The sequence below is a fragment of the Anolis sagrei genome, chromosome X (assembly GCF_037176765.1).
Source record: "Anolis sagrei isolate rAnoSag1 chromosome X, rAnoSag1.mat, whole genome shotgun sequence".
Lineage (NCBI taxonomy): Eukaryota > Metazoa > Chordata > Lepidosauria > Squamata > Dactyloidae > Anolis > Anolis sagrei.
The window spans coordinates 10,418,474-10,440,099 of NC_090034.1; the positions used below are offsets into that span (position 1 = coordinate 10,418,474).

The 21,626-nt window shown below is 44.7% G+C and overlaps 1 protein-coding gene across 1 annotated transcript in view; it reads left to right on the forward strand.

Moving 5' to 3' along the window:
* The window catches only part of LOC132782142 (lysosomal alpha-glucosidase-like), a 66,887-nt gene extending 46,987 nt beyond the window's left edge, over nt 1-19,900 (forward strand). The window contains exons 11-20 of the mRNA XM_067473023.1: nt 940-1,024; nt 1,227-1,344; nt 3,641-3,774; nt 3,888-4,039; nt 7,089-7,237; nt 9,740-9,881; nt 10,515-10,613; nt 13,093-13,257; nt 15,276-15,422; nt 17,971-19,900. Coding sequence (XP_067329124.1) covers nt 940-1,024; nt 1,227-1,344; nt 3,641-3,774; nt 3,888-4,039; nt 7,089-7,237; nt 9,740-9,881; nt 10,515-10,613; nt 13,093-13,257; nt 15,276-15,422; nt 17,971-18,033 — 1,254 coding nt within the window. The 3' untranslated portion in view covers nt 18,034-19,900. The remainder of the gene's footprint in view (nt 1-939; nt 1,025-1,226; nt 1,345-3,640; nt 3,775-3,887; nt 4,040-7,088; nt 7,238-9,739; nt 9,882-10,514; nt 10,614-13,092; nt 13,258-15,275; nt 15,423-17,970) is intronic.
* The last annotated feature ends 1,726 nt before the right edge of the window (nt 19,901-21,626 follow it).

Here is a 21,626-nt window from a genome sequence, read left to right on the forward strand (position 1 = left end):
AGCTGAGCCAAATAGCGGGAGCTCACCCGGCTCCCCGGATTCGAACCGCCAACCTTTCGGTCAGCAAGTTCAGCAGCTTGGTTTAACCTGCTGCGCCACCCTATTGATAATCACTCCAAAGCACCAGGATTGTGGCGCAGCTGGCTGAGTGTCAGCTGCATTAAGATCACTCTGACCAAAAGGTCATGAGTTCGAAGCCAGCCCGGGCTGGAATGGGTTTCCAACCAATTGTGTAGCCTGTTATCCACCTTTGCAACCCAAAAGACAGTTTCATCTGTCAAGTAGGAAAATTAGGTACCACCTTAAAGTGTGGGGAGGCTAAATTAACTAATTTGTGAGGCCATAAAGAAGACTCCAGCAAGCACTCCAGCAAAAAAGCATGCGGGGAATGCGGAAGTACTTCATCATCAGTGTCGCAGATGGACGATGAAAGTTACAGCTCCCCTGGCGGCCAGAAAAAGTTAAATAGCCTCTGTCTATGTCTGTATATGTTGTATGTCAAAATTGGCATTGAATGTTTGCCATATATGTGAACACTGTAAACCGCCCTGAGTCCCCTGCGGGGTGAGAAGGGCAGAATATAAAAGCTGTAAATAATAATAATACTAATAATACTACTACTACTACTAATAATAATAATAATAATAATAAAGGACAGGAGGGAGATGGCCAACCTGATGTCCTTAGGGAGAGAGTTCCACAGATGGGGGGCCACTGCCGAGAAGGCCCTGTCTCTCGTCCCCACCAACCACGTTTGCTAAACGAATGTTTGCCATATATGTGTACGCTGTGATTTGCCCTGAGTCCCCTGCGGGATGAGAAGGGTGGAATATAAAAGCCGTAAATAAATACAAAGGTCCTGACTTCACAAGACCTCTCAAATTACAGCATTTGAACTGCATTCTCACTGAACTCTTAAGCCTGATATCTTTATTTTAGGACATGAATGAACCATCTGACTTCATGGATGGCTCATCAGAAGGCTGTTCTCAAGGAGAACTGGATAACCCCCCATATGTGCCTGGTAAGAAAAACGTTAACTCCTCCTGGTTTTTGAGCAGAACAAGCAAATTATTGACAGAATGGCACAAACATCATGTGATAGGATCCATTCAGAAATGGAGTATATCCCGATGTGATAAGGTTCCTATTTGCCACCCCACTGGCATGGAACCCGCCAGCTTCCCCTGCATGCCACTAACCTGCCTTTCTCTCTCTCCTGCCAGCTGTATTGGGAGGTTTCCTTTCTGCCAAGACCATCTGCACCTCTGCCAGGCAAAGCACCTCTGCGCACTACAACCTCCACAACCTGTATGGATTGATGGAAGCCAAAGCGACTGCTAGGTAACTCTGTCCTTGGTGCATGGATGAGATCGGTTGTATGTCAGTCTGTTCAGCTTGTGATTGTGTCTGATGTTCATGTTGATGTTCATGATGGGAATGATGTTCATGTTGATGTTCGTGATCGGAATGGGATGATGCTTTGCTTGGGCATAAGTTAAGTTCAGAAGAGACGCCTTAGTTGTTTCAGGAAGATTCACAAGGCCACAGTCCTGGGGGAGACCTTTCACCACTTTTCTCAGAGCAACTGTCTAAAAATGATGCTGAGATTGATTTGCCAGATGCAGGAGTTAACGAGGGAGAGGGTAGTGAAACTTTGGACAGAAAGTGAAGTTTTAGAAAACAGGCAGAGCTTTCAGAGACTGAGGCCATCACTTCTTTTACAGCAAAAGAAGGATAGCAGACTGTTATCTGGTGGAAAAGTCAAGAAGAATGCTTTCTTTTCAATTTTGGGTTCTGGAAAAGGTTTATAATGATTCATGGGAGTGAATTGCCTCAGTCAAAGCCCACGCTATTGCAGTGGGTTAAACCCTTGTGCCGGCAGGTTGCAGGTTCAAATCTGGGGAAAGTGTGGATGAGTTCCCTCTGTCAGCTCCGGCTCCCCGTGTGGGAACATGAGAGAACCCTCTCATAAGGATGGTAAAAGCATCAAAACATCCTGGAGTCTCCTGGACAACATCCTTGCAGACGGCCAATTCTCTCATACCAGAAGTGACTTGCAGTTTCTCAAGTCGCTCCTGACACGATCTGGGTTTCTAGTGCTCTGAGTTTCATGTACCAAGTTTTTGCCAAGCTTAAGTTTTGCCTATGGGATTTCCTGTTTTTTTCTGCCATGGTTTCAAGTGCCTTGCTTCATTGATTTCTATATACTCATGGATCTGGTTCTCCTTTGAAGCTCATGAACTGTTCTGGAATTTGTACCTTTACTGTTTTGCTATTTTTTTTACTGCTTTGCCTACATATATTCTACAATTAACTGCTTGCTGATTTTAACAAGCTGGTATGGTGTTTAAGGTCAGAGGTGTTCCTGCTCTGTTGTACGATAAGTTCGTTTATGGCAGGCATGGGCAAACTTGGGCCCTCCAAATGTTTTGGACTTTGACTCCCACAATTCCTAACAGCCTCAGGCCCTTGCCTTTCCCCCCTCAGCCACTTAAGGAAGGGGCCTGAGTTTGTTTGGGATGTGGGAGTTGAAGTCCAAAACACCTGGAGGGCCAAAGTCTGCCCAAGCCTGGTCTGTGGGTTATTCAGCCCCAAAGCCAATAGGAAGTGAGCAGAACATCAATTCTGACTGCAGGGATTGGAAGTGCCTGACCCTGAATGTATGTCCATTCAGTATCCATTTTTTATACCTAACTGCTCACTTTTTCGCAGCTTGGGTGTGATCCTGGACTCATCGCTGAGCCTGGAACCCCAGGTGTCAGCGGTGACCAGGGGAGCATTTGCACAGTTAAAACTTGTGCGCCAGCTGCGCCCTTACCTTGGGAAGCCTGACTTGGCCACAGTAGTCCACGCTCTTGTCACATCCCGCCTAGACTACTGCAACGCTCTCTACGTGGGGCTGTCCTTGAAGACGGCCTGGAAGCTTCAATTAGTCCAACGTGCGGCAGCCATGATTCTAACAGGAGCGGAGCGCAGGGAGCACACAACCCCCCTGTTGCACCAGCTCCACTGGCTGCCGATTTGCTACCGGGCTCAATTCAAGGTCTTGGCATTGGCCTTTAAAGCCCTAAACGGTTCCGGCCCAAGATACCTTTCTGACCGCATCTCGGCCTATGAACCCACCAGGACTTTGAGATCTTCCGGGGAGGCCCTGCTCTCGATCCCGCCGGCTTCTCAAGCACAGTTGGCAGGGACGAGAGATAGGGCCTTCTCGGTGGTGGCTCCTCGGCTGTGGAATGCCCTTCCTAAGGACATTAGGCTGGCGCCATCTCTTATGGCATTCCGAAGAAAGTTGAAGACCTAGATGTTTGTGCAGGCATTTGAGTAATTTAGTGCAATCTGGTAATGGAACATAGGAATGGAACAATGGACGACGAACCTGGACTACGCTTGGATGATGAGAAGATTGGGTACGGTTGTTTTTTGTAATAATTGTGCATTGTAATTGCTTATTGGTAATTTATGGATAATGTGTTAAGTCAATTGTTGTATGTTGTATGGAACCACTGCTGTTTCTACTGTTTTTACTGTTTGTGAACCTCTGTGAGTCGCCTTCGGGCTTGAGATACAGCGGTATAGAAGCAAAGTAAGTAAGTAAATAAATAAATAAATAAATAAATTTTTCTTGTTCTTCCAGTGCTCTGATTAAACTCCGGGCAAAACGGCCCTTCATCATCTCCCGCTCAACTTTTCCAAGCCAGGGTAAATATTCAGGACACTGGCTTGGTGACAACAGGAGCACTTGGAAGGACATGGCTTGGTCCATCCCTGGTATGTATATGCCTCAAACATCCTGCAGGAATGCTATTTGGAAGTCACCTGAGTATGAGCATCTATTTCCAGGTCTCTCTGACCCCTTTCTCTTCCATCTAAAACCGCTCCAGGAATGCTGAGTTTCAGCCTCTTTGGGATCCCTTTAGTCGGGGCGGACATCTGTGGCTTCTCCGGTTCTACCTCCGAGGAACTCTGCACTCGCTGGATGCAGCTGGGGGCCTTCTATCCCTTTTCCCGCAACCACAACACTCAAGACGAGAAGGTAAATCAGGGTAGAGAGGCCTCTTCTGGGGTCCTTTCTGTGTGTGTAAAAGTGTTTCACCAACATGAGAGCTCACTCCCACCTCTCCCAAGTTAAAAATTTGCAAGAAGATGCCATTTTTTCAATAAATAACCCTTACACATGTTCTATGCAAAGTTGGAGTGTCACTTCTTTTGCATGCAAAATTATGGACAAAATTATGGCTTCCTTCTCTTTGGAAATGTGACTATTTAAGTTTGTGACCTGGAAGTGCTTCTGCAGAAATGCAGAGACTTTTTTTTTTCAATATAGGTGACAAAGCCATCCAGGTTGTTATGTTATTTATTATTTACAGTATTTATTTACAGTATTTATATTCTGCTCTTCTTATCCCAAACGGGACACAGAGTGGATCACAGAACACATATACAGTAAACATTAAATGCCATCATACACTGACAGAGATAGAGGTATATATAGGCTTTCCCCATCTTTGGCATCTTGGAGGCTGTGCTTGGTTCTGCCATCTTCCTTGCCCAAGAGCTTTGCTCCACTTTCCCTGCCAAAGAGCTTTGTTTATAAACTTCCTCCATTATTGAATTCCTGGCATTTTTCTGGCATTTCCTTATGGGTGCCTTAAATATCTCCCTGCTTTAAAACAGTACCTATTTATCTACTCAAATACTGTTTTGGAACTGCTGGGTAGGCAGAAGCTGGGCTATTTATCTACTCACATGCTGCTTTTGAACTGCTAGGTAGGCAGAAGCTGCGCTATTTATCTACTCACATGCTGCTTTCAAACTGCTAGGTAGGCAGAAGCTGGGCTATTTATCTACGCACATGCTGCTTTCGAACTGCTAGGTAGGCAGAAGCTGGGCTATTTATTTATTTATTTATTTATTTATTTATTGCATTTATTGACCGCCCCTCTCAGCCCGGGGGCGACTCGGGGCGGTGAACAACAACAAAAAGACAATGTACAGTAATAATGACAATACAAACCAGACAAATACAACATAACATATACTTATGCTAAAAATCCGCTTCGTCAGGTCCTGGGGTCATAGCCAAAATTCATAATCCTAGTTCATTCCTATGTCGTTTCAAGAACACTCAATTGAAGGCCTGCTCGAAGAGCCATGTCTACTCACATGCTGTTTTTGCACTGCTAAGTAGGCAGAAGCTGGGCTATTTATCTACTCACATGCTGTTTTTGAACTGCTAGATAGGCAGAAGCTGGGCTATTTATCCACTCACATGCTGCTTTCACACTGCTAGGTAGACAGAAGCTGGGCTATATATCTACTCACATGCTGCTTTCATACTGCTAGGTAGGCAGAAGCTGGGCTATTTTACTCACATGCTGCTTTCGAACTGCTAGGTAGGCAGAAGCTGGGCTATTTATCTACTCACATGCTGCTTTCGAACTGCTAGGTAGGCAGAAGCTGGGCTCTTTATCTACCCATATGCTGCTTTCGCACTGCTAGGTAGGCAGAACCTGGGCTATATATCTACTCATATTTGCTTTCGAACTACTAGGTAGGCAGAAGCTGGGCTATTTATCTACTCACATGCTGCTTTCGTACTGCTAGGTAGGCAGAAGCTGGGCTATTTATCTACTCACATGCTGCTTTCGTACTGCTAGGTAGGCAGAAGCTGGGCTATATATCTACTCACATTCTGCTTTCGTACTGCTAGGTAGGCAGAAGCTGGGCAATTTTCTACTCACATGCTGCTTTCGCACTGCTAGATAGGCAGAAGCTGGGCTATTTATCTACTCACATGCTGTTTTCGCACTGCTAGGTAGGCAGAAACTGGGCTATTTATCTACTCACATGCTGCTTTCGTACTGCTAGGTAGGCAGAAGCTGGGCTATTTATCTACTCACATGCTGTTTTCGCACTGCTAGGTAGGCAGAAACTGGGCTATTTATCTACTCACATGCTGCTTTCGCACTGCTAGGTAGGCAGAAGCTGGGCTATTTATCTACTCACATGCTGCTTTCGAACTGCTAGGTAGGCAGAAGCTGGGCTCTTTATCTACCCATATGCTGCTTTCGCACTGCTAGGTAGGCAGAACCTGGGCTATATATCTACTCATATTTGCTTTCGAACTACTAGGTAGGCAGAAGCTGGGCTATTTATCTACTCACATGCTGCTTTCGTACTGCTAGGTAGGCAGAAGCTGGGCTATTTATCTACTCACATGCTGCTTTCGTACTGCTAGGTAGGCAGAAGCTGGGCTATATATCTACTCACATTCTGCTTTCGTACTGCTAGGTAGGCAGAAGCTGGGCAATTTTCTACTCACATGCTGCTTTCGCACTGCTAGATAGGCAGAAGCTGGGCTATTTATCTACTCACATGCTGTTTTCGCACTGCTAGGTAGGCAGAAACTGGGCTATTTATCTACTCACATGCTGCTTTCGTACTGCTAGGTAGGCAGAAGCTGGGCTATTTATCTACTCACATGCTGTTTTCGCACTGCTAGGTAGGCAGAAACTGGGCTATTTATCTACTCACATGCTGCTTTCGCACTGCTAGGTAGGCAGAAGCTGGGCTATTTATCTACTCACATGCTGCTTTCGCACTGCTAGGTAGGCAGAAGCTGGGCTGTTTATCTACTCACATGCTGCTTTCATACTGCTAGGCAGGCAGAAGCTGGGCTAAAGACCAGGAGTTTACCCTCACCCCGGCTTCGAACTGCCAACCTTTCGATTGGCAAGATTTACTCCAGCAACGGTTAACCGGCTGTGCTATAGCCCGGTCCCATATTTGCCCTGCTCAGCTATACTTGTTGACCTCCAAAGCGACTCTACAGTCAATTTCTGTTGAAATTTAACAATAGAATTTTGTGGAGGAGTTAGAGACGTGTTTTCTCTAGGAGCCTCTACATCTCCAGCATGAGTCTATGGTCAAGTTGAGTCTCACTGAAGAATGCAGACTTTCCTAAAGAGATCATATTTATTAAGGGCTGATTTTGAATGAATGAATGAATAGCCTTCAGGGGATGTACTTGGGAAAGAGTAGTCTAGGTGTTTTCATTCATTCTAGTCTCTTCCTCCTCCCAGGCTCAGGATCCCCCGGCTTTCAGCCCCGCAGCAAGGACTGCCATGAAGGAGGCCTTGGAAATCCGCTACAGCTTGCTGCCCTATCTCTATTCCCTTTTCCATCGGGCTCACCTGCAAGGGGATACCGTGGCCCGGCCTCTCTTTTTTGAGTAAGTAATGAGGACGCTGGTTTCTGGCAGATACCTTTTTCCTTTCTGAAAGAGTTTGCACAACCAGGACTGGCTTTGTTCCCTAACTTAATCACAGAAATGGTTTGATTTTCTTATGCCTTGTGCATAGAGCAAGTCCAGGTGTTCCATGGCAGTAAATGCTCAGCTATTGCCTTTCTGGATTTTGCACCTTGTAGCAATTGCTCCCACTACTGCATCTAATACCCCAAATCCAATGCAATCTTAGAATTATAGAATCCTAGAGTTGGAAGAGACCTCATGGGCCATATTCTGTCGCCGCTAGAGCTAAAATTAAAAGAGAGGATGCAAGGCTTGCATCCAGCGGGAAGCCCGGGTGCCCGAGAAGGAGCCTTTAGAGGAACTTTCCCTACTAAGCAGGCTTTAGGAGACTTGGACTTAAATACAACAGTCTTTATTAATGAACAAGCAGGAATTGTAAGTTTTCTAAATAGTCTATTGGGTCTTGCAGTCTTGTTTACAAGAAACAGGCACTATCTTCAAGAAACTTTGTGTAACAGAAAAATTCCCCTTTAAAGCTCCTCCCAGGCTGCTGTGAACTTAAACCTGACTGGTTTGAGTCTGCTACCGGCTGAACTGCATCTCAGAACCGAACAGACGTACCATCAGGCTTGAAAACACTTAGTTGAAGATGAAGAGCTGTTATTCCCTCCGGAGGTCCTCAGGGCTGTGAAGCTGTTCCCTGGAACCCTTTGGGAATCCGGAGAGGCCTTTAATCTGTTCTTCCCCAGGAACTCTTAAAAGATGAAGCCTTTGCACAGGAGGAATGTCTGTACGCATCCTCTGCCTTGGCTTCCCTTGTTGTGACTAACTGAAAAATGGCCCCTTCCCTCCAAAAGGCAAAAAGGGGGCGGGAACAGGGATCCTAACTATAATTGGCAGGTGGTTTGCCCTATGAATGCAGCCAAAGGAAGCCACCTATCTACAAAGTCCCTGCAGCTTAGGACTATGAACAAACACTCAGTGCAAAACACAAATTTGTAGCCCCTGGAACACCCATTCCAGAACAGGCCATCTAGTCCAACCCCATTCTGCCAAGAAGCAGGAAAATCGTATTCAAAGCACCCCCGACAGATGGCCATCCAGCCTCTGTTTAAAAGCCTCCAAAGAAGGAGCCTCCACTGCACTCGGAGGCAGAGAGTTCCCCTTCTGAACAGCACTCACTGTTAGGAAGTTCTTCCTCATGTTCAGGTGGAATCTCCTTTCCTGTAGTTTGAAGCCATTGTTCCATTGCGTCCTAGTCTCCAAGGCAGCAGAAAAGCCTGTTCCCTATGATTTCCCCCCACGTCTTGATCCATGGCTGTCATCATGCCGCCTCTCAGCCTTCTCTTCTGCAGGCTAAACATGGCAAACTCTTAACCAATTAGAGAGATGATTGGCCAAAATGAACCAAACAAAGTTCAACAGGGACAAATGGAAGAGAAGTGGCCTATGCAGAAAAAAAGGAAATGCAAAGATAAAAAATGGGGGACGATGCCTGGCTCGACAGTAGGATGTGTGGAAAAAGATCTTGAAGTCCTCATTGGGAGGAAGGGAACATGAGCCAAGAATGAGCAAAAAAAGTTAATAGGATTTTGGTCTGCATAAATAGGAGCATAGTGTCTAGATCCAGGGAAGTCATGTCCCTCTCTATTCTGTCTTGGTCAGACCACACCTGGAATCACACAGTGTCCAATTCTGGGCACTAGAATTGAAGGGAGATGTTGACTCTAAGCTGGAATGTGTCCAGAGGAGGGCAATTCAAATGATCAAGGGTCTGGAGAACAAGCCCTATGAGGAGCGGCTTAAAGAGTTGGGCATGTTTAGCCTTCAGAAGAGAAGGCTGACAGAAGACGTGATGAGGGCCATATATGAATATGTGAGGGGAATTCATAGGGAGGAGGGAGCAATCTAGGCAGGGCATTGCAGAAAAGCCTACAGATGTGGAGTTGTCTGTTCTGTTCCACAGTCGCACAAAGTGGAGGATTCTTTTAGGTCATGCCATTTTGCCAGGTGTCTTTTGATCTGCCCACTCCGCTTCTGAGTCTGTTCAGGGGCATCCAAGTTGCCCATTCTTGGTTTGCCCCTGGAGGAAGACCCTCGTGGGGGGGGGGGGGGGGAGGATCCAATTGAGATTTCCTGGTTTAGCTGCCCAGAGGGATACTCTTGTAGTTTCTGGGAGAACATTAAGAGGAGTGAGGGTTCTCATGAAGCTTTTCCTTGATTTGAGTCTACTGGGAGGAGGCTGGTAGCCATGTAGTGGATGGCTTTCACAGTGTTCAACCTTATTTCTCTCACAGTTAGCAGCAACTTGCCGTTGCACATCATAGGGGGCAATAGCTTATTTAACACCATGTTTACTCCAGTTTATTTAACACCATGTTTACTCCTGACCTGTTTACAGTGTAGTGGCATTGATTAAGGGCATGTTTCATCAGTCAGCTGGACCTGGAGCTCATGGGATTGTGGTGCTCCTCCTTCCAGGTTTCCAAAGGATGTGGCCACCTACTCCATCGACAAGCAGTTCCTCTGGGGACGGGGTTTGCTGGTGACGCCGGTGCTGGACCCTGGTGTGGACTGGGTGATTGGCTACTTCCCTCGAGGCTTGTGGTACGACTACTACACGGTGAGGCTGCTGTGGTCTGATTTCTTTACTTTGCCCAAATTGTAGTCCCTTAGGACAGTTGTCCTCCATTTATGACCCTACCAGACTTTTAGGTGGGTTGCAGATGCGAGGAACCAGGGTTGGAGTCAGAGCTTGGAACAGTTATGTTCAGTGTATTGTCGAAGGCTTTCATGGCTGGAATCACTAGGTTCTTGTGGGTTTTTTCGGGCTATAGGGCCATGTTCTAGAGGCATTTCTCCTGACGTTTCGCCTGCATCTATGGCAAGCATCCTCAGAGGTAGTGAGGTATAGCATCAGAGGTAGTGAGACCTCTGAGGATGCTTGCCATACATGCAGGCGAAACGTCAGGAGAAATGCCTCTAGAACATGGCCCTATAGCCCGAAAAAACCCACAAGAACCTAGTTATGTTAGGATTACAACTTCCAGGAACCTCCAGCCGATACATGGACTATTTGTTGGAGTCACCAATTGGGTTGTGGATACTCTTAGGGATGTGAAAACATTACCTTGGGACTACAGTCAAAAGAAAGGAACTGGTAGTCCAAAAAGGTAATTGTTGCGAGCACTGGGTATGGTACAGTCAACCATTGTTCTGGTAACTTAAAATTGTTTGGTTTCTCTACCTCTTGTAGGGTTCTCTGGTGAATAGCAGTGGGGAGAACTTGAAAATGGCAGCCCCACTCGACCACATCAATTTGCACATCCGTGAAGGGACCATTCTCCCAACTCAGGTGAGATCCATGTGCTTCATCCCCTTTGCCTATTCAAGTCATTCACAAGCAACTTACTAGAGAAAATTCTGCCACCTTAACAGCGAAGTGGGACAAAGCCACAGTGACAGAACCCTTGCAACAACAGAAAATTGCAAACAAAACCACCACTGTGTAACTATTGTCAATGAAATATGAGAGATAAGGTAGCATATTATAGCCCTCCAGATGTTGGATTTCCTCTTCCATCATTTGTCATCATTGATTATCATCCCGAGCTCTGAAAATCACCTGGGAAGGAATCCCACTGGAGCATTGCAGCGCACCCAAAATACCTGGGAGTCACTCTGGACCGTGCTCTGACCTACAAGAAGCATTGCCTGAACATCAAGCAAAAAGTGAGTGCTAGAAACAATATCATATGAAAGCTGACTGGCACAACCTGGGGATCACAACCAGATATAGTGAAGACATCTGCCCTTGCGCTGTGCTACTCTGCTGCTGAGTACGCATGCCCAGTATGGAACACATCTCACCACGCTAAAACAGTGGATGTGGCTCTTAATGAGACATGCTGCATTATCACGGGGTGTCTGCGCCCTACATCACTGGAGAAATTACACCATTTAGCTGGTATTGCACCACCTGACATCTGCCGGGAAGTAGCAGCCAATAGTGAAAGGACCAAGGCAGTGACATCTCCAGCTCATCCCTTGTTTGGGTATCAGCCAGCACGTCAACAACTTAAGAAATAGTTTTCTAAGATCTACAGAGACACTCGTTGGAACACCTCAGCAAGCAAGAGTCCAAAAGTGGCAGGCTCAAACCTAGAACCTCAACCAATGGCTGAAGCCAAATAAGAGACTCCCCCCTGGGCACACAGAGGACTGGGCAACTTGGAAGGCGCTGAACAGACTGCGCTCTGGCACCACGAGATGCAGAGCCAACCTCAAGAAATGGGGTTACAAAGTGGAATCCTCGACATGCGAGTATGGAGAAGAGCAAACGACTGACCACCTGTTGCAATGCAACTTGAGCCCTGGCACTTGCACAATGGAGGACCTTCTTGCAGCAATACCAGAGGCACTCCAAGGGGCCAGATACTGGTCAAAGGACATTTATTCAACTACCAAGCTTGAAACTTTGTGTTTTGTTTTTTGTTTGTTTGTTAAAAAATACAACGCAACTATTCAGTCTGCTCCTGACATTATAAATATAAATAAATATATATCTGGTGTGGGCTGATAGGAACTGTAGTCCAACAGCATCTGAAGCTACCTAGTTTTGATGTATTCCAAGTCACTGAATAACTTTCTTATGACTGTAGGAAAATGTTTTCAAGGTGTGTTGTCAAAGGCTTTCATGGCCGGAATCACTGCATTGCTGTGAGTTTCCTTGGCTGCATGGCCGTGTTCCAGAAGCATTCTGGAGGAAACAAAATCTGGCTGCCAGTATTAATCTAAAAAATCAGGACAGTAAATAAAGATCAACGCTCAGAAAACAGAGGGATTCCAGACATGAATCAATCAGAGTCAGCTAACACCTCCCAACAAAGGACTTCCCCAGGCAGGAAGCAACCAGGCTTTGAAACTGCAAAGCCATTCAATAATACTCAAAGTGGCCAATGGCAACATTCACACTTGCCTCAGGGACATTCCACAGATATATAAACCCGACTTGCCTAGTTTCCACCATACTTCACAACCTCTGAGGATGCCTGCCGTAGATGTGGGCGAAATGTCAGGAGAGAATGCTTCTGGAACATGGCCAGACAGCCCGAAAAACTCACAGCAACCCAGTTTTCCAAGTGCTTAGGACACAGCATGTGATTTCCGAATGTTATGGAATATTGTAGGTTAGGTTCCCCCTAATGTTAAGTCTAGTCGTGTCCGACTCTGGAAGGTGGTTCTCATCTCTTTTTCTAAACCGAAGAGCCGGCATTGTCTGTAGACACCTCCAATGTCTTGTGGCCGGCATGACTGCATGGAGCGCTGTTACCACCGGAGCAGTACCTATTGATCGACTCACATTTGTATGTTTTCAAGCTGCTAGATTGGCAGAAGCTGGGCCGAACAGTGGGAGCTCACCCTGCTCCCCAGATTCAAACTGGTGACCTTTTGGTCAGCAAGTTCTGCAGCTCAGCGGTTTAATCCACCACACCATCAGGGGCTCCTTGAACATTGTATTGTTATTTGTTTTTCTTACAAATCACTTCCCCTCCCAATCCAATCTTGGGCCCCATTACACTGCCATATAATGTAGTTTCAAACTGTATTATCTGGCAATGTAGATGGGGCATGGAACTCAAATCAACTTACATGGTGAGGGAAGATTTTATTTATTTCTGTGGTAGCAGATTATTATATTATGCTGTTTTATTACACTGATGCAAATGTTCAACTGAAGTTTGTTACTCTGCTTGCTTTCTCCATTCCTTTGTCACAATGGGGCTGCTCTTGTTTGAACTCCAAATTCAGACACTTACTATTTTCCTTTCCAGAATCCAGGTTGCTGCACTTCCGTCAGCCGAGGTAATCCCATGCGCTTGATCGCAGCCTTGTCACAGAACGCCAATGCCTGGGGAGATCTTTACTGGGATGACGGAGAAAGCTTGGATGCCTTTGCGAAGGGCGACTATTCATACCTAGTGTTCAACGTCACCCAGGTAAGAAGAAGAGCAAGTTCTTCTGTCCTCCATTATAGCATGGAAAAGTAACACCGTCAGGGGCAATTGGTCACATGTTAGCTATGGCATCAGAGGGTAACTGGTAAGCTGGTGCATAATGTATATAAATAAAAATGTAATGTTTGTTTGTGGGCTTATTACTAGGATGGGCAACTTGTGGCCCTCCAGATGTTGGGTTGCCTCTTCCATCCAGATGTTGGATTGTTTCTTCCAACATAACTCAAAAACCACTGGATGAATTGACACCAGATTTGGACACAATACACCTATCAGGCCAACGAGTGTCCATCACTCCTAAACATACACGTACACATACACACAAAACCCCAACAGAACAGACTTAAAAACCCCCAAAATACATCATATATACACATACACTCATATACATGCACTTATTCATACACACACATGCACATATATGCACAAACACACACAAATATTGTACGCTCCCACTAATGCCCCATCTCTCCTACCTTATTCATGCCTAGCATTATTTTTAACTTTAATTGCATTTGGCCCAGCCATAGATTTTAATTGTGTTTTGTATTATTGTCATTGTATATTGCTTTTTTGTTATGAGTTTTATTTAATTTGTTTTACTGTTGTTGTTATTGCTTGTATTGATGTATTGTGGGCTCGGCCTCATGTAAGCCGCACCGAGTTCCTTGGGGAGATGGTAGCGGGGTATAAAGTTTAATAATAATAATAATAATAATAATAATAATAATATACACACATACATATTTATTTATTTTATTTATTTCATCTACTTATACCCCGCCCTTCTCACCCCGGGGGGGACTCAGGGCGGCTTACAAAGGAGGCACAATTAGATGCCCAAATCACACAACAAACAATACAAAATATAACAGTTCAACAATTAAAATGAAACATCAATACCTATTAAAATCATAAAAACTATCTCATGTCTATCTCACTATCTATAGATACACACACATACATATCCACATACATACATATGTACACACAAATATGCATATAGACAAGCACACGCATTTACACAATATGCATGTGCACATATAAATACACAAATACACAAATATATACACACACGTATATATACACACACATATATACACCCATATATGTATATATACACAAGCACACATATATACACATACACACGCACACACAAAGCACATATACACGGACTGGGCCACAGCAACGCGTTGCAGGGGACGGCTAGTCTATATAAATAAAAATGTAATGTTCGTTTGTGGGATTAACATAACTTAAAAACCACTGGACGAATGGGCACCAAATCTGGACACAATAAACCTATCAGGCCAACGAGTGACCATCACTCATATAAACACTGAAAAACACAGCAGAAGGGACTTAAAAAGCCAAAAAACAAAAATTACGTTACAGCGCATGCACAAAACCACATATATATATACACAAACACACATATATACAAATATATACACACACAAAACTCATATACACAGACTGGGCCACAGCAACGTGTGGCAGGGGACAGCTAGTTGTATATAAAATTCAAGTAGATAGCTCTTGTTGTTTTTTTAAAATGTTGTTTATGAAAACTTCAAAAATTTGCCAAAATTCAGTGGATGAGTCAAACATTCTGAATTTTGGTACACTAACCGTGGTAAATGTGTTCTACCACTGTAGCAAGTTTCATCAGGATAGCTCAAAAAATGAAGGAAAGAGAAGCACTTCAAGTTTCCCCACTGACTGTGATGTTTTCCCTTTGTGTGATCGCAATGGCCATTAACAAAGTACTTACGAAAATTCGTAAGTTTCATTAGAGTTCCAAAATTTTGATCACCAAAACTTCAGAAAGATTTTAGAAATGAAGCACCAGCGCCTCCTATTTCTGGAAGAAGTTTAGAACCATGTTTTAATGGATCGCACATGCCTAGTAACTATTAATATCCCAACGGAGCAAATTCTACCTCCCCTGTTTGTCTGACTTGATCGTCATCTGGCCACCCTTCCTCTCTTTTTCCTAGAATACCTTCACTTCTGCTGTCCTGCATTCCAGTGCGGAAACCACCCATGTCGCCATAGATGTATTGACTGTATATGGAGTGAGGGAAGAGCCAAAGATTGTCACGGTCAATGGGAAGGTGTGGCCATTCAGCTATTTGACAAACCAGGTAATCTGAAGTGTAAAGGCCAAAAGCCTACTGTCTATATTTTACTACATTGCAGCCAAGTCCTATTAGTGAGTTGAGAAGTTGTGCATCTGAACAGGGGTGCTTCGGTGTGCAGCATGCTGTTCTGATGCACACCAGGCACCCGTCTTCCTAGTTAGTGTCTGGGAGAGCACTGGAGAGAACATAAGGTTGGGAAGGGACACGATGCCACACTTGTTTTCTGCTGCTCTGAAGCCTAGAACACAACATAGGAAGAAATTCAAATGGCAGTAAAAGAGATCCCACCTAAATATTGGGGTTAACTTCCTGATTATAAGGGCTGTTCAACAGTAGACTATTCTGTCTGGCAGTGTGGTGGATTCGCCTTCTCTGGAGGTTTTTAAACAGAGGCTGGATGGCCATCTGTCTGGAGTGGTTAGATTGGGTGTGTTCCTGCATGACAGGGGATTGGTTTGCCAGCTGTATAATTCTATGAAGCTTCAGTGCCCATTTTACATTGAATTGCAATTTTGGGGGTTTTTCTTCATGTCAGGATCGACTTGACAAACTGCAAGTAGCTTCTGGTGTGAGAGAATTGGCCACCTGCAAGGACGTTGCCCGGGGGATGCCCTGATGTTTTTCCATTCTGTGGGAGGCTTCTGTCATGTCCCCACATGAGAAGCTGGAGCTGACAGACAGGAGCTCACCCCACTCTCTGAATCCAAACCACCGACCTCTCAGTCAGTAGTTCTGCTGGCACAAGGGTTTAACCCAGTGGTTCTCAACCTGGGGTCCCCAGATGTTTTTGGCCTACAACTCACAGAAATCCCAGCCAGTTTACCAGCTGTTAGGATTTGTGGGAGTTGAAGGCCAAAAACATCGGGGGACCCCAGGTTGAGAACCACTGGTTTAACCTATTGCGCCACTGGGGGCTCCATTGAATTGGAGTGTATCAGTTACTATGCTGGGTATCATTACACAATAGACTACCAAATGTTGTAGTGTCAAGCAGCCCTAGGCGAATATGAACATTGTGATACGATTCAATTCAGTTTTGTGCACATGGTAAGCCATTCACAAAGATATTAAAGCATTATGCCATGTGCACAAAACTGAATTGAATCGTATCACAATTGTTATATTCGCCGTTTCAAGCAGAAAGCCAGCCAATGAAATTAAATCATATCTGGGTTGCTGCGAGTTTTCCGGGCTGTATGGCCATGTTCCAGAAGTATTCTCTCCTGATGTTTCGCCTGCATCTATGGCAGGGATCCTCAGAGGTTGTGAGGTCTGTTGGAAACTAGGAAAATGGGGTTTAATATATCTGTGGAATGTCCAGGGTGGGACAAAGAACTCTTGTCTGTTGGAGGTAGGTGTGAATGTTTCAATTGACCACCAACTGACCACCAATTGACCACCTTGATTAGCATATAATGGCCTGACAGTGCCTAGAGCAAACTTTTGTTGAGAGCTGATTAGATGTCCTTGTTTGTTTTCTCTGTAATTTTAGAAAAGAACTCTTGTCTGTTTAAGGCAGGTGTAAATGTTTCAGCTGGCCATCTTGAATGGCATTGCAGCTTCAAAGCCTGGCTGCTTCCTGCCCGAGGAAATTCTTTGTTGGGAGGTGTTAGCTGGTCCTGATTTATTCATGTCTGAAATTCTTCTGTTTTCTGAATGTTTCTCTTCATTTACTGTCCTGATTTTTAGAGTCTTTTAATACTGGTAGCCAGATTTTGTTCATTTTCATTGTTTCCACCTTTCTGATGAAATTGTCCACTTGCTTCTTGTGGATTTCAGTGGCTTCTCTGTGTAGCCTGACATGGTGATTGTTAGTGAGGTATAGCACTTCTGGATACTCCAATAATATCTTTTGTTCAGGTTGGTTCATCAGTTGCTCTGCTATGGCTGACTTCTCTGGTTGAAGTAGTCTGCAGTGCCTTTCATGGTCCTTGATTTGTATTTGGGCATTGCTGCATTTGGTGGTCCCTATGGTAATTAAGCTGTAACTGATTCTCCCTACAATATTGTGCCAATGCTTTCAATGCTCTTTTTAGGCCTATTGGTGTTTTTGTAATCAGAGCTGCATCAGTGGGTGAAGATATGTTTCCCCGCAAGTTTTGGAGGGTGAAAGTCCATGTTGTGCAATTGATCCACCATAGAGTTGATGTATAGGTTGAATAATGATGGGTCTAAGATGCAGCCTTGTTTGACTCCTTTCTCTGTGCTAACTGTGTTTGTGAGGTGGCCTTGAGGGTTGCATCTTATTTTGAGAGACATCCCTTCATGGAGTTAATGGATAAGATGGAGGAGCTGTCAGTCAATTGAGGTGCCTTCTAAGTTGAGTTAGGTTTTAATAACTACTTGTATTGGTTTTTAGCTTAGATTTTAAACTTTGTTGAAGTTTGAAGTGTATAACCCCTTGGGTTTGATGTGAATGTATGGGATGGGTCTCCATGTTGTGATCTGGTCTTTGACCGTAATAAACTTTACTTACTTACTGGTGGTCCCTATGTAGACTTGTCCACAGCCAAATCAGTTACTAACTCCTCTTTTTGACTCCTTCTTGTAGGTTCTCACCATGAATGACCTGCAGCTCAACCTCAGCCAGGGATTCTCCATACAGTGGAAGTGAGCTGGGCACAGTTTCCTCCAGCCCGGCGGCTGTATGTTCATGCGCAGGTTGGGCTTTTGGCCCACGCAGAACCTCTGGATGGGGTCACCACACTCTGCGAGTTTTTGTGGGTCCGTCTCTTGGCCTCGTTGTCGTCTCCTCTCTGCCTCCGCTTGGGAAGAGGACTCCTGATTCTCCCCCTTGCTGCTTCCACTCTGAACACTTCCCTCCTGGGAACCTCCCGCCTCGCCTCTGTGAGAGTCCTTTGCATGTCGCTAGGCATCCCATGCCCCACCCTGCATGTATCAGAGGGCGCGTTGTGGTTTTGTCAGGAAGGGAGCTGGTGGAAGTGTAAGATATCTTTTTCTGGATGGGAGCCCTGTGTTGCACCACGCCATCGCTGTTTCCTGTGGTAGGGTTGCCTCCATTGCTGCATGAAAAAGGAGACCCTCAACTTGCATGCCGACCCCCTCCAGCCTAGCCATTGGCATTTCCACTTTTCAAGAATGAAGGGATGACAAAGGCAGAGGGAGAAAAGACTCTTGGGTCTTGGAATGGACTTTGCCAAATAGAACTTGGAAAAAGAAGTCAGATTAAAGCCTTTTGAGCAAGAGTCGTGTGAGATCCATGAGCTGTGGGATTCTGGGACTTGTAGTCCCAAGTTCTGCAGCCAAAAATGGGTGGGAGGTGACACTGGGCACCCCGTGGCCCTATCATAGAATCATAGAATCAAAGAGTTGGAAGAGACCTCATGGGCCATCCAGTCCAACCCCCCTGCCAAGAAGCAGGAATGTTGCATTCAAATCACCCCTGACAGATGGCCATCCAGCTTCTGTTTAAAAGTTTTCAAAGAAGGAGCCTCCACCACACGCCAGGGCAGAGAGTTCCACAGCTGAACGGCTCTCACAGTCTGGGTTCTAATGTGGGATAAGGACAGCCAAAGCCAGGAATATGCCAGCCTTTTAAATATAATTGGAACTAGCAGAAAGTATAGCACCACTGATTGGGCAACTTTGCTTCTATATGAATTTGGGGGCAATGCCATGGCTGTCAATGAGAAGGGCTGATATTACACAGCATAGTTGCCATCCCGTGCCTTTAGTAATCTGATTTCACGCACAGTTTCCAATTATTCACTAGATCTAAGCTCCCACCACAAACTCATAAAACCCAAGAGTTAAAGAGTTCAATGTCATGCATTAATTGGCACCTTGTGAAGTACATTAAACACTAGATGGCACATGCTTGGCAAACCTGCAAACATAAAAATTGGGGTTTTGCTCTACATGTTACAATTACTATCAGTATTACTCTTGCTTCAAAACACTGTTCATTGCTAAAAGAGCCAGACAACTTGGCTCCCAGAGGGATGGACCTTTGGTCTGTGGCAACATGCCACTTGTCTCACTGAATAGCCAAGCGAAAAGGCCACTGCTAAGGGGCTTGAACGCACAAACTCACTCAGGAGGCTGCCTTGCACAATAGATAGTCCTCTATAAGGTCCCTTTTGCCATCTAGGCAATGGGGAAATGTAACTTTTGTAAGGGACCTTGGATCAGATGCCCAACTTGGGTCAATCCAGGGCATTTTGAGCCAGCCCTGAACTCACTCTCAGTCTGAATGTCTCTCGCCTAAACTACAGTAAGAAAGACAAATCAATTGCACTATTTTCCCCTCTGAATCTAGAGTTCTGTCAATACAAATCCTACTGTCTTTCTTTGCTTATCCTCAGCAAGGAGGGTAAGCTTCTAAACCCTTGGAAAAACCATTCTAACATGTTCCAGTTCAGGGGTTAAAAGCTGGAACTATGGAACAGTTTTTAAAACATACCAAGGGCCCTTCCACACAGCCCTTTCAAGGTAGAAAATCCCACATTATCTAAGTGTGGACCCAGTTCAGATAACGCAGTTCAAAGCAGATATTGTGGGATTTTCTGCCTTGATATTCTGGGATATAGGGCTGTGTGGAGGGGCCCTAAGATCTCCTTTGGCAGAGAGAAGCGGGGTATAAATACATATAATATATACATTAATCGATTTTGTTCAGCTCACCATCCTGTCCTGAGGTTTCTGGGTCTAAACACCACTGAACTCAATGGTACTTTATTTTGCGTTGACATCTGTTGAGATGAATTGCATCCCCATCAGCTTGCAATTCAATAGTAAATGGATAACTGAGTTAGGACATTGGAAGATGATTTAGATCCATCCCATGACTCTAATAAGACCTGCTTCTTCATGATCTTCAGCAAATAGTATGGATAGGCATCCTGCCTTCCCTGTTGCTGCAGGTAATATATAGCTAATAGCCATTGATAGCCTTGGAGATTGGATGCGTATGGCGTCGCCGTTAACATTGGCCTTCTAGGAGTTGCCTTAGTTGGTTTGGGTTGATGTTTTTGGGAAATTGTTTTGTTTAGGCTGCCAAAGACTTGAAATAACTTGCCTTTATTAAACGAATGCTTACTTGTTCATCCCATCAAGTTGGATGATCTACTGTTGCCAAATGTTATATCATTGATTGTTAGGAATGTGTTGTCGAAGGCTTTCATGGCTGGAATCACTGGGTTGTTGTGAGTTTTTCAGGCTGTATGGCCATTTCCCAGAAGCATTCTCTCCTGATGTTTCACCTGCATCTGTGACAGGCATCCTCATGACGTTGTGAGATCCTCACAACCTCTGAGGGTGCCTGCCATAGATGCAGGTGAAACGTCAGGAGAGAATGCTTCTGGAACATGACCATACAGCCAAAAACACTCACAGCAACCCAGATTGTTAGAAACTAAAGAGCATTATTCATAGCTTCTTTCCATTTACTCCCTTTTAAGCCAAACTCAGATTTAAAACATGAACAATCATGTCCATAAGAACCAAGACTACTGATGAAATGTTATCTTCCCTCTATATAACACTGAGATAGTTTCTACATAACACTGAGATAGATCATGAAGTTGTCTAGCAAATAGAACTAGAATGGGAGATCTGGGCATAAATCTGCAGCCCTAAGGTCATTTACCTGTCAGTAAACACCACAAAATTCAGGTCCCACCCATAGTGCCATATAATGCAGTCTGAAACGGCATTCTATGGTCAGTGTATATCTATATATATAATGCAGCTCAATGCAGTTAAACTATATTATATGAGTGTAGATGGGGCCCCAGTGAGACTTAATTCTGATTCAGTAGCCTTCTGCCATGGGATCGTTTGGGAGAAAGTGAAGAAGTGTGGCTCTTTGGGTTATTTTGAAATGTTTGCTTGATTCCTTTCCTTACGTTTCTGTGTCAAACAAACAAACAACAACAACAATAAAATACAGATGTTGAAACTGATGTGCTGTGATGGTCTCTCACTAGTGTCGTCCCTTCTTATGTATAAAACACCGAAATCCTGGGCAAAGAAGAGAAAGCATAATGTGCCACTTTGTAAACAAGACACAGAAAGAAAAAAGACAAGGAGGGAAGAGAAAAATAAGCATAATCAATTGTGTGGGATAATGTAAAAATAAACTGTGCTGTCGCACGCTGGGCCTGTGCATAAGACTGTAGACAGGACATACATTCTGTGTTCCCAACGGGACGCCGGGGCTGTCTCAGATTAAAGGCCTTTGGATTT